At 45.1% G+C, this 14,113-nt stretch overlaps 1 protein-coding gene across 1 annotated transcript in view; it reads left to right on the top strand.

Annotated features, from left to right (window-relative positions):
* Window positions 1-14,113, top strand: part of LOC124712060 (organic cation transporter protein-like) — a 484,670-nt gene that overhangs the window by 406,136 nt on the left and 64,421 nt on the right. Inside the window, exons 3-4 of the mRNA XM_047242354.1 lie at window positions 8,319-8,475; window positions 10,905-11,008. Coding sequence (XP_047098310.1) covers window positions 8,319-8,475; window positions 10,905-11,008 — 261 coding nt within the window. The remainder of the gene's footprint in view (window positions 1-8,318; window positions 8,476-10,904; window positions 11,009-14,113) is intronic.

Genomic DNA, 14,113 nt, shown 5'->3' with positions numbered 1-14,113 from the left:
GTCACAACTGACGAAAGTCCCATTCGTGCTGTCGTTGCGCGTCAACATTGCTTGGCAACATGCCACACTGGCAGCCATGTGGTCGACAGTCAGGATTCGTGGCACCCACCTGGATGACACTTTTCGCATTTTCAGGTCGTCATGCAGGATTGTGTGCACAGAACCCACAGAAATGCCAACTCTGGAGGCAATCTGTTCAACAGTCATTCGGCGATCCCCCAAAACAATTCTCTCCACTTTCTCGATCATGTCGTCAGACCGGCTTGTGCGAGCCCGAGGTTGTTTCGGTTGGTCATCACATGATGTTCTGCCTTCATTAAACTGTCGCACCCACGAACGCACTTTCGACACATCCATAACTCCATCACCACATCTCTCCTTCAACTGTCGATGAATTTGAATTGGTTTCACACTAAGCAAATTCAGAAAACGAATGATTGCACGCTGTTCAAGTAAGGAAAACGTCGCCATTTTAAGTATTTAAAACAGTTCTCATTCTCGCCGCTGGCGGTAAAATTACATCTGCCGTACGGTGCTGCCATCTCTGGGACGTATTGACAATGAACGTGGCCTCCTTTTAAAACAATGCGCATGTTTCTATCTCTTTCCAGTCCGGAGAAAAAAAAATCGGAGGCCTTAGAACTTGAATGCACCTCGTATATGACAGTTAGGTGGGAGGTGAGAAAAGTTGGATTTCATGGTCGAGCGGCTGGTCATAAGCCACACATCACGCCGATAAATGCCAAACGATACCTTTCTTGGTGTAAGGAGCGTAAACATTGGACGATTGAACAGTGGAAAAACGTTGTGTAGAGTGACGAATCGGGGTACACAATGTGGCGATCCGATGGCACGGTGTGGGTATGGCGAATGCCCGGTGAACGTCATCTGCCAGTGTGTATAGTGCCAACAGTACAATTCGGAGGCGGTGATGTTAGGTTGTGGTCGTGTTTTTCATAGAGAGGGTTGCACCCCTTGTTTTGCGCAGCTCTGTAACAGCACAGGCCTACATCGATGTTTTAAGCATCTTCTTGCTTCCCACCGTTGAAGAGCAATTCGGGGATGGCGATTGCATCTTTCAACACGATCGAGCACCTGTTCATAATGCATAGCCTGTGGCGGAGGGGTTACGCGAGAATAACTTCGTTGTAATGGCCGAGCCTGTACAGAGTCCTGACATGAATTCTATAGAGCACCTTTGGGATGTTTTGGAGCGCCGATTGCGTGCCAGGCCTCACCGACCGATACCTCTCCTCAGTGCAGCGTTCCGTGAAGAATGGGCTGCCATTCCCAAAGAAACCTTCCAGCAGCTGACTGAACGTATGCCTGCGAGAGTGGAAGCTGTCATCCTGGCTAAGGGTGGGCCAACACCATACTGAATACCAGCATTACCGATCGAGGGTGCCACGAACTTGTAAGTCATTTTCAGCCAGGTGTCCGGATGCTTTTGATCACATAGTGTACTTCTGTGTGCGCGTCACGTGCCCGCAATGCCGCCAGGCAGCATCAAACGCCGCGGCCGGACAGTGGTCACAACTTGTCGGCTCATCAGAGTATTCCAAGAGTTTTGTCGCCTCGGTTTATGGGTAAATTGAAACCGCTTTAGGATAAGAAGTCTCTAGTATGGTAGGCAATATGCAGGACTGGATGGACAGAAATTCTGTTGAGATGGCACGAATTTTCTCACGTTTCAGGGATACGAAGAGGCGGTATCGTTATTGAGACCCGTACTGAATAGGTACTTATCTTAGGTGTGCACTTGGGACCTTAGGTACCTTTGCACAGTGGCATCTGCGCCAGGAAAACATACTTCAAAATTCGGCGAGTGGTGCGTAGGAATGTACCAAGACTGCTACCCATGTCTTGAGGAAAGTTTTTCTGCCGCAGCTCGATAGTAAACTCCGGTTGTCCCGGAATCCATTTTCTTACGTGAGAACGCCGGCCGGTGTGGCCGAGCGATTCTAGGCACTTCAGTCTGGAACCGCGTGACGGCTACGGTCGCAGGTTCGAATCCTGCCTCGGGCATGGATGTGTGTGATGTCCTTAGGTTAGTTAGGTTTAAGTAGTTCCAAGTTCTAGGGGACTGATGACCGTAGATGTTAAGTCCCATAGTGCTCAGAGCCATTTGAACCATTTTCCTTTGTCTTACGTGAGAACCTTTTAACCATCTCACAACGCTTGTCCTGTTCACTTTTGTTTATGAAATAAATCTAACAAAACGATTGCAGAATCGTGAAGTGATACGTACCAGTCTCTGAAGTAGTGCTGGAGGGAAGTGACACCATGAATCGTGCGGGTCTGTCCACAAATCTGTAAGAATACGAGGGTGTGGAGATCTCTCCTGAACAGTACGTTGGAAGGCATCCCATATATTTTTAACAATGTTCATGTCTGGAGAGTTTGGTGGCCAGCGGCAGTATTAAACACAGAAGAGTGCTCCTGGAGCCACTGTGTAGCGATTCTGGACGTGTGGGGTGTCGCATTGTCCTGGTGGAAATGCCCAAGTCCGTCGGAATGCGCAATGGACGTGGATGGATGCCGGTGATCATACAGTATGTTTACGTTGGTGTCACCTGTCAGAGTCGTATCTAGACGTATGAGAGATCCCATATGACTCCAACTGCACAGTCCCCACACCATTACAGAGCCGCCTCTAGCTTGAAGAGTCCCCTGCTGACATGCGGGGTCCATGGATTCATGTGGTTACTTCCATAGCCGTACACGTCCATCCGCTCGATGCAATTTGAAACGAGACTCGTCCGACCAGGCAACATGTTTCCAGTCATCAACAGTCCAATGTCTGTGTTGACGGGCCCAGGTGAGGCGCAAAGCTTTGTGTCGTGCAGTCATCAAGGGTTAACGAGTCGTCTTCGGCTCCGAAACAGGATCTCGATGACGATTCGTTGAATGGTTCGCACGCTGACACTTGTTCATGGCTCAGAACTGAAATCTGTAGGAATCTGCGGAAGAGTTGCACTTCCGTCACGTTGAACGATTCTCTTCAGTCGTCGTTGATCCCGGTGTTGCAGGATCTTCTTCCGGCCGCAGCGATGTCGGAGATTTGATGTTTTACCGAATTCCTGATATTCACGGCACACTCGTGAAAGGGTCGCACGGGAATATCCGCACTTCATCGCTATCTCTGAGGTACTGTGTCCCATCGCAGATGCGCCAACTATATCACCACGTTCACTTGTTACGTTCAAACTCACTTAAATCTTGATGACCTGCCATTGTAGCAGCAGTAACCGATCTAACTGCACCAGACACTTGTTGTCTTGTATAGGCGTTTCCAACAGCAACGCCGTTTTCTGCCCGATTAAATATCTGTCTGTTTCCATACGCATGCGTTTGGCACTTCAGTGTAATTTTTTTCACTTGGGAAGGATAGGGCTTTTAGGTCCTCTTTCCACTTAACTAGGAGTCATTAGAGACTGTGTTTGCGGTTATCATTACAGTGCTCTTAGAAGATTAGGTATACACAATGATAGCTATAACTTTCGTAATTGGTACACACTTCTAACCATGTTTGACCTCCCGTCAAAAGCCTGAATAATTGCCTTTTTCAGCGCGGACCGCTGCGAGACGTATAAGAAGCAAGTGTATCAGGTTGTGGAAGGTACCCACAGGGAAGTGGAGCCATCGGACACCAGTGTAGCGGCCAGCTGCACCGGTTTCTCGGCTGAGGCTCCGTGGAGCGAACAACAGGGTCGAGGTGGTCCCACAGATTCTAGATTCCGTTTAAATCCAGAATTTGCTCGCGAGGGGAGTACGGTAAACTGAGCCCGGCGGTCGCTGCGACACGTTGCATTGTCCTGCTGGTAGATGGCATCGTGCCGAAGAAAAACACACTGCTTGTACGGATGAACATGGTCCCCAAGGACGGACGCATAATTGCGTTGATGCATTGTAACTTCAATGACGAGATAACCTATGGAATCCCACGAAAGCCTTCCCCAAACCATAGCGCTCAGGCGTTGCGGTTAATTGAGGCCAGGTTTGGTGCTGAATTAACTAATCTCTTTCGGCATGTGTTGACATCCACTTACTTTTTATTTAATGACCAGTATTACGAGCAGACAGATGGAGTTGCGATGGATTCCGTTGTCTCCTGTGATCGCATATTTCTTTATGGAAGACTTTGAAGAACGTGTATTGGAGTCGGCGCCTTTGAAACCCGCCTGTTTCTTTACATACGTTGACGATACCTTCGTTGTTTGGCCTCATGGTAGGGAGAATTGGAATGTCTTTCTAGAACATCTGAACTCGATTCACCCGAACATTCGTTTTACGATGGAGGTGGAAGAGGATGGTTGCCTTCCCTTTCTCGACGTGTTGGTTAGGAGGAAGGATGATGGATCGTTGGGACACGCAGTCTACAGGAAACGTACTCACACCGACTTGTACTGACAGGCTAATAGTTGTCACCATCCGGCTCAGCGTGAAGGGGTACTTCGTACCTTGGTACACAGGGCACATGTCGTTTCTGACGCCGAGACTTTGCCAGCTGAGCTGTCCCATCTCGAAGTTACATTTCGTCAAAATGGTATAGTGATAGACAGATTGAACGTGCGTTGCGCTATCGACCAACTGTACATCGGGTGATTGATGATAATTCTGAGTCAACACCTAAGTCTACTTCCTTTTTGCCTTACGTAGGAAACACGTCCAACAAAATCGGTCGTATTTTACGGAAATACGATGTGAAATGTGTTTTCCAAACTCCATCCAAAATTAGAGCACTTTTGAGTTTCGTCAAGTATGATCTTGGACTGCGTAAGGCGGGTGTATATCGTATTCCGTGTAGCTGCGGCATGGCATATATTGGTCAAACTATCAGGACCCTGCAGGACCAATGTACTGAGCATAAACGGCACACACCATTACTGCAGCCACATAGATCTGCTATTCCCTAACATTGCTTGGATACTGGTCACCCCCATGTTATATAATAACACAGAGATATTGGCATGCGCGTCCAGCTATTGGGACAGTGTCATTAGGGAGGCAGTTGAGATTAACTTATCGAGCAACCTCGTTAACAGGGATGGAGGTTTCTGTTTAAACTCTGCTTGGAATCAGGCTCTCTCCCCTGTCAAAAAACAGAGGGACAGAGTCAATGCTACCTCACCTGCGAATTCATAGTCTCACTATCGATAGCTCTGACTTTGGTCATCTTTGGTGGCACTAGTGCTCAGTGTGTGTGTTATCTCTCCTGCTTCAGTCCGAGAACAGAGGTTTTAAATTTGCACGTACGCCGCCTGTCCGTTGCAGTTTGCCTTGAAAATGGCGGGGTGTTCTCCCGCAGAAATATCGGCGGTCGCTGAAAGCGTTACCTGGCTGAATTCCGGGAAGTTGGCAGGCCGGTGTGGCCGTGCGGTTCTAAGCGCTTCAGTTTGGAACCGCGTGACCGCTACGGTCGCAGGTTCGAATCCTGCCTCGGGCATGGATGTGAGTGATGTCCTTAGGTTAGTTAGGTTTAAGTAGTTCTAAGTTCTAGGGGACTGATGACCTCAGAAGTTAAGTCCCATAGTGCTCAGAGCCATTTGAACCATTTGAATTCCGGGAAGTTATTTGAAAGTTGTATGCGACAGGAGAAACTCAGGTCTCACATTTTTATTTCTTACATACTCCGATGGCACCACAAAATACATGAAAGGTAATCGTAGTTGCGAATATGGGCAAGACTCAACTGTATAATGAAATGACGACATTGAAACTCTGTGCCGGAACGGGCCTCTAACTTGGATTTCCCAATTGTCGCGAGCGGTCGCCTTAACCACTCTGGCTGTAGGAGCACACTTCACAGTCAGGCCAAAAATTCGGCATGTTCTCGTGGATGGTGTCTAGAACCTGCACCGTACATTTATTATGTTTTTACTTTCAGTTAAAACGACTCGACTTCACAGGAATGTAGAAAACAAATGTATGAGTGTAGGTTGTACCCACGTGGACGACGATATGCGGAAGTTTGGGTCGGGCTATCAATCGCTCTGGATAGCCAAAGTGCTAAGGCGACTCCTCGCTACAAGCGGTAGATCGGGCTTCGAGTCCCGGGCCGGCACAAATTCTCAATGTCTTCATTCCATTACACGGCTGAGGGTTGTCTATATTCGCATCTGCAAATCCACCTCATGTGTTTCACAACAGCTGTAGTCGGTGCAGTGCGTGTTACCTCGGTCAGGCATGCACTGCGGTCTCGAAGGACCACAAAAGGTTACATATAATTGACAATGTATAAAATATATAATTTATTAGAATAAAAATGTACATATTCTAATTCTTTACTATTGTGCCAATTTTCTTTTAGCCATTCCAACAATGCGCGTGAGAAATCGTGCCGTCTCTGTCTGCCCCGTTCATACATCTTGCGTTCCGTGGGTTTCACCTGTTAAGCCACAAAGAGGGTCATCTTGTACGTCCCACGCACCTTCCTGCTTCTTCCCACTCTTGTCCTCACTCATTTCAACGCCTGCAGTTTCAAGTCTTACACGTTGATTCAGTCAGGCTGATATCTAGATTTGCGAGTGTTTCAGATCGTTCGTTCCCCTCTTACGTCAAAGTTCTCTAGTGCTTTGCATGCCTACCGTAGTGGGGACCTGAATTTGAGATACTAGTGTATGGACAAATCAGAGTTGTTCTTGTTCTTCTCATACTCCTCAGCTATCTAAGAGGTCCAGAACTAGAAGCCATGCTCATTGTGTAGCCCCAAGTGCTCCTGTAAGGATACTCTTAGCACCTCTTAGATACAGACTTCAGTAATACAGGTGCTGTCGTAAAGTACTCAGCAGTGACCCCAGTATTGTATCGCGCTGAGCCGAGGTCCTAAAGGCGTCTGCATGATGACCCCACGGCGTACCTGGCAGGTTAACCAAAACACTATCACGGCTTCCAGTTCGAGCCACCGCCTCCATCTGTGGTCTGTATGACAAAGTTCAGACCAGATTTATGGGCCTGTCGTTCTGCCTTACGCACTTCTCATTCGTAGAAATTTGTGACTTTCTATTTGTCTCCCTGTTTGCATTAACGTACAAACTGTCTTATTGGGGTAGGATCAAAATGGCATCAGATGTAATGTTTGTACAGTATTTCAGCTCCTTAAAAAGTTTTACTTGAATTTCTTCATAGATTTTGCCGTGTCATTCTATGGCCGGCATCACCGTACGAAAATTTACAAGATGACACTTTCGCTATGAGTAGTATGCAGTTTAAAAAAAGAAGGGACAGAGTTGAACTGTGCGTTACATCATTTTCCAATACTGTATTGTTACTGGCCTTGTAAATAAGTATAATTATGTTCTTGTTGTTATAGATATCATACCGAAGAGAGATTTGATGCAGTTCTCCACGCTACTCTATTGTCTTTTCATATCTACATAAATATTGCAACCACCTTCATATACTTCCACACTTCCCTGTATTACCAAAATACCTCACTTTATTTTATTTTCTCTGTCATCTTAATTCCTAGTTTAATGAAGTTATGCCATAAAGCTTGTGTCTTCGCTGGAAGATTTAGAACATCTTCATTGTCTAAGCCACTTACTCATATAACTTTACAATTCTGCTGTAGCATCACATTTTTGAAAGCTTCTATTTCCTTCTTGCTTGTAATATTTATCTTCCACAATTCACTGCCATACAACAATGTAACCAGTCGAATACTTTCCTTGACTTTTTACTATGTGCTACCGTAGTTCTCTTTCTCAAAAAAAGCATTTCATACTGTTGACAATTTGCATATAATATCGTCTTTCTTTCTAGCGTCATCTATTGTCTTGCTACCCAAATAGCAAAACTCGCCTACTACATTTAGAGTCTCATTTTCTTATCTAATTCTCTACATCATCTGATGTCATTCAAGTAGTCTCCATTACTCTTGTTTTACTTTTATTTTCATTTTATGACCTCTTTTTAAAGATACTATACAATTCGGGCAACTGGTCTTCCTAGTCCTTTGCTATGTCTGGTGGAATTACACTGTTATCCTCCAACGTTGCAAACTTTATTTCTTCTCCTCGAATTTTAATTATCTTTTCAACTTGCACCTTGGATATCTTTATCAGCTGCTCTTTGCGCAGATACTGTGACACATGTGGGGTGGGCTGCAACCCTGTCTCACTCATATCTCAGTTAGTGCGCCCCTTTCACGTCCTACAGTTATTTAAAACTGCACTTTGATTTCGGTAAAAGTTAATTATATTTATAAGTTATTTTATCTTTCATTAATTATACAGTATTATTCTTAGTTTCTCTCATTGTTTGTGTCTATTGCCGCGGTTTTTTGCTCTGTCAGTTGAAACCTAGCTATTCTGCAGAGAAGCGGAGTCCTGTTCGTACTACAACTACAACTACAGTGCACTGGCTGACCTGGGCTTCATGGACGCGCTCCAAGAGGTGCAGTCGCAGCCGCGGCCTCCGAGAGTCCCCTGCGTCAGCTACGACTACGAGGACCTCCACACCATCACCTCAGAGGTACGCACACACCAGTCTTCTCCATCTCGCACCAACGGTAGTCGCGACATCTTCCATATGGGACAAATTGTCTGTGGTGTGCGTACTGTAACACCTTCGGTACACACACCATCAGATTATTTGACTTGTCGCACTATCGAAGTAGGCGAGTGTCAGCAATATGTCTCGTGGTCTTATCGTGGCGTGTTTATCTTCTGCCGTTAGGTCACACGATAGAAATGCCACTTGCACGCTTAGAGTAGCAGATTGACGGTGACCAACGTTAAACAGAATTTGATTAATTTTCACACACATTTATTAAAATAATGAAAAGGATAGACATTACGTAACTTGATTCTGGATGCTGTTTACAATTGACAATCTGAAGTTCCTTTGGTCTTGGTACGTTAATCTTATTCTCACATATCTTTGATACTTGACAAAGTGTCTATACATTTCTCTTCATGGCTATGTACAGGAATACGGTAATCTTATTAGGCGCAGACTGAAACTTGACTATAGACTGGTACAGACTGATGCAGACCGATGCATACTGGTACAGACTGATGCAGACTGACTAATCGGAGGTCTGTACACTCGTTATAGTACCTCTCGAGTTCAGGTATCACTGCGCGAGTGTGATCCGCGAGGAGAAAAAGTTCTACGTTAGCAGCAATCTGATCGGCTGCGTTACATATTAATACGCGGATCGGCGGAAGCAGAATTTGGTCCGTCTCTAAGGCAGCGCCATCTCGTAGTGCGGAGACGGACAAGCGCTGCGCCTGCGCTGTTGTGCTTAGCGGGGCGCGCTCTAGTGGGAAAGTTGTGTACGCGCTGATTACGCGGAACTATGTACACATTATCCTAACACCAACAATTTATGTACTGTAAATATGTCAGACTCAAAGGCTAACCTGGGACATATAAATGTGACCATATTGTCTAGACCTAAATTCGGGACACACGGGAGGTGGGGGGGTAGAGGGGGGGGGAGAGAGACTCTGACAAAGACAGGGGAGGAGCAGATGGACATAGGGGAGATGCACAGAGAGTGGGGGGTGGGGTGGAGGTGGTGGACAGGAATAGGTGGGAGGAATGTAAAGAGGAGGGAAGAGACGTGTATAAAGAAAGAAGGGCTGGATAGAGAGGGAGAGGCAGGACGAATAGAAGACTGGAATAAATAAATACCCGGTCAATGCCGTCTTTCTCAGCTAGGTTTTACATAAAAATGGTTTTTTCACTGTCAGCCACGCATCTTTATATATTTTTAGGGAACGTAATGCAATCATCGTTTCCACCGAACATGTGCATCTGTTTCAAATTCTGAACAAAAGCGTTACAACCATCGCACTTAATAATAATAATAATAATAATAATAATACTAGTTGTTGTTGTTGTTGTTGTTGTTGTTGTTGTTGTGGTGGTCGTCTTCAGTCCTGAGACTGGTTTGATGCAGCTCTCCATGCTACCCTATCCTGTGCAAGTTTCTTCATCTCCCAGTACCTACTGCAACCTACATCCTTCTGAATCTGCTCAGTGTATTCATCTCTTGGTCTAACTCCACGATTTTTACCCTCCACGCTGCCCTCCAATGCTAAATTTGTGATCCCTTGATGCCTCAAAACATGTCCTACCAACCGGTCCCTTCTTCTAGTCAAGTTGTGCCACAAACTCCTCTTCTCCACGATTCTATTCAATACCTCCTCATTAGTTATGTGATCTACCCATGTAATCTTCAGCATTCTTCTGTAGCACCACATTTCGAAAGCTTCTGTTCTCTTCTTGTCCAAACTGGTTATTGTCCATGTTTCACTTCCATACATGGCTACACTCCATACAAATACTTTCAGAAACGACTTCCTGACACTTAAATCTATACTCGATGTTAACAAATTTCTCTTCTTCAGAAACGCTTTCCTTTCCATTGCCGGTCTACATTTTATATTCTCTCTACTTCGACCATCATCAGTTATTTTGCTTCCCAAATAGCAAAATTCCTTGACTACTTTAAGTGTCTCATTTCCTAATCTAATTCCCTCAGCATCACTCGACTTAATTCGACTACATTCCATTTTCCTCGTTTTGCTTTTGTTGATGTTCATCTTATACCCTCCTTTCAAGACACTGTCCATTCCGTTCAACTGCTCTTCCAAGTCCTTTGCTGTCTCTGACAGAATTACAATGTCATCGGCGAACCTCCAAGTTTTTATTTCTTCTCCATGGATTTTAATACCTACTCCGAATTTTTCTTTTGTTTCCTTTATTGATTGCTCAGTATACAGATTGAATAACATCGGGGATAGGCTACAACCCTGTCTCGCTCCCTTCCCAACCACTACTTTCCTTTCACGCCCCTCGACACTAGTTGGTAAATAAAAATTTAGCGGGCTTATCCTGCCACTTAATACTGCTGCCGCTCTGTAGGTCTGTCACAGTTGTGTCTGTTGCAGTGGGACCTGGTGTGTGAGAGGACTGCGCTTCGCTCCACGGCTCAGATGGTCGTCTCTTTCGGGAAGCTGCTTGGCGCGCTCATCTTCGGCTTCATCGCAGACAGGTGAGTGCTTCGGGTCAGCCACAATAGAAACTTGAACGGTTAAAGCTGCTGAATGTGCGCTCCATGGGCAGAAAATTATCCAACAGCGGGCAAGAGTCTAAAATTGACGTTTTTGATACTGCTGATTCTGTGTCTTTAAACGTATGTGACCTATTGTATCTAATGTCTCTCTTCGAATATAATTACTTTGATACCTGAAGGGTTAGCGTATTTCATTAGTATATGGAATGTGCATACGTATTTTTATTCATTGAAGAAAAAAAGTCTCAACACCATGGAGGAATTTTGCGACATAAACGATAATTGGCAGGTGTGCTGTTACATCTGAAAGATGTCTATTCAGATTCGTGCCAGTTGCATAAGAGTGGCGTAGTAGTGCCGAAATGTGGATATAAATCAAATTTGCTTCACATACACAATGTAAAGGTAGTGAGCGTTAGTTACCTTTCATATTGAGTGTTCATGTCGGTCACGAATGCCTTTAAGGCGATGAAAACGCCATTGTCAAGACCTCACTGACTTCGAACGAGGTGGTGTGATAGGGCTACCAGAATCTCGATGTTCCTTCCGCGATAGTGCAGAAAGGCTTGGCAGGACTGCAGCCACTGTACATGGTTGCTGGCAGCGGTGGTCACGAGAAGACACGGTCGCTACAAGACCTGGCTGCAGACGACCACGTGTCTCTGCCGAGAGGGAACACCGTGTTGTTCGGTGTGTGTCTCTGGAGCGTCGGCAGCGTTTTGAACAACACTTGGTGACGCAGTGACGAAACTAATTGTTTCAAATCGGTTACTCCAAGAACAGCTTCGAGACAGGCGCCCTGCAGCGTGTATTCCACTGACCCCGAACCTTCACCATTTGAAACTTCATTGGAGGGCAGGGTGGAGGTCTGTTGTGTTTTGTGATGAAAGCCTGTACCGCCCCGGTGCCAGTGATGGCCGTGTGTTGGTTAGCAGGAGGTGAACTGAGGACCTGTCTGTGTGATACACACACGGGACCTACACATAGAGTTATGGTCTGGGGTGCCACTTTGTATGACAATCGGAGCGCTCTACTGGCTATCCCTCGCACCTTGACTGCAAGTTTGTACGCCAATCTGATGATTCGACCTGTTGTACTGCCATTCAGGAGTAGCAGTCCAGGTGGGTATTTTCCAACACGACAACGCTCGTCCACATTGCGCCGTTGTAACCCAACACGCTCTACAAGAGTGCCGACATGTTGCCGCCAAATCTGTCTGCAATCGAGCACATGCGGGACATTGTCGGAAGAGAACTCCAGCGTCATCTACAAACAGCATTAACCGTTCCTGTATTGACCGACCACGTGTAACAGGCAGGAAATCCCATTCACAGAATGGTATGTGGCATCTGTACACCACAATGCACACACGTTTGCATTCAACATTCCTTTAGTTACATCGGTTATTAAAGTACCACCATTTCACACCTGCAATGGCTTATCTCGCATTTACATTAACTTGTGATCTTGCAATGTTACCCAGACAAATATATTCCCGAAATGTCATTACTCTGCATTAATTGCTGTTCGGTGTTGCGATATTTTTTTCTGTAAACTGCAATTACATTCCTAAATGATTAAATAAAACGTATCCAAAGAGTCATAAACTAAAATTAGAAAATATTCACAGAATCTATTTATCAGCCACCAATAATGTTAGTCTAACATGGAAAATTAAAAACTGGAAACAAGAATGGAGTCAGAACGGTGGAGAATATTTTACTGGATATCAGCAGTAATATCTAGCAAGAAATGTCCATGATTAATACTCTTCAAGATGGAGAACCAAGAAATGAGGTTTAAAAAATAGAGTATACGGCCTTGATGCCATCTACAAAAGTGCATACAAAACTTTACACTGCGTTATTCTAATGGATTTATTGGATTACTTGCATGCCCATATTTTTGTTATTTTGACTAGCATAATTGAAGTTGAACCAGATCTGTTATGAAAGCTACATTTTTATTGTTTGCGTAAAGTGTAACATGGTGCCATCATTCAACTACGTGAATGTAAGAATGTTCCCAAAGCCACCCCCACATTTGCCGAGAAATTTAGGTAACAGCCTAGTAATAAATGTTTTTACCGGCCACCCGATGCCGCTGTTACAGTTCCAGAATCATTCAAAAACAGGCTACGGTCAGTAGCGCGGAAATACCCAAATCGTGCAGTACAAGCTGGAGGCGACTTTAACCTACCGGGTATAGACTGGGATGTCTATGGATTCATTGCGATGGGTACACACACACGCAGTCATGCGAAATAGTTTTGAAAACGTTTTCTGAAAACTGTCATAAGCAGTTAGCTCGGCAGCCCACACGCAATGGAAATGTCTTAGTTGTTCTAGCTACAAGTAGGCCGGACCTTATCGACAGTCTCAGTATGGAAGCGGTATCATGTCACAGCAACTGTGGTTACGAAAGTTAATAAATGAGTCGAGAAGGCCAGGACAGTGTGTCTGATAGACAGAGCAGATAAACAGTTGTTATCATCTCACTTAGACAGTGAATTGAAGTCGCTTAGTTCCAGTAACGTGGTCCTAGAGTAATTATGGACGAAATTTATTGAGACTGTAAATCGTTGTCTAGAGAGTTATGTGCATAGTAAGTGGCTAAAGGATGGAAGAGACCCACCATAGTTTAATAACGAAATTCGGAAAGCGTTGTTACACTCTCGGTTCAAAAGAGATCGCACAAATGACGATAAGGAAAGGTTACTAGACATTCGCGCGTCTGTGAAAAGATCTATGCACGAAGCATACAACTACTACCACCCTCACACCTAAGCAAAAGATCTGGCAGAGAACATAAAAATTCTGGTCACGTGTAAATTCGCTAAGCAGGTCTAAGACTTCCATTCAGTCCCTCGTTGAACCGTCTGTTGTGGCAGTTAAAGATAGCAAAACGAAAGCTGAAGTTTCAAATTTCACGCTCAAGAAACCGTTCACGCAGAAGAATCGTACAAACAGACCATCATTTGACCATGGGGCAGACTGCCGTATGGACGACATACTAACAAGCATCCCTGTCGTAGAGAAACAACTGAAAGACATGAAAGCAAATAAATCATCACGTCCGAGTGGA

This window comes from Schistocerca piceifrons, chromosome 8 (assembly GCF_021461385.2).
Source record: "Schistocerca piceifrons isolate TAMUIC-IGC-003096 chromosome 8, iqSchPice1.1, whole genome shotgun sequence".
Classification (NCBI taxonomy): Eukaryota; Metazoa; Arthropoda; class Insecta; order Orthoptera; family Acrididae; genus Schistocerca; species Schistocerca piceifrons.
Note: the sequence above shows the minus strand (reverse complement) of the source record. Positions and strands in the feature narration are given on the sequence as shown.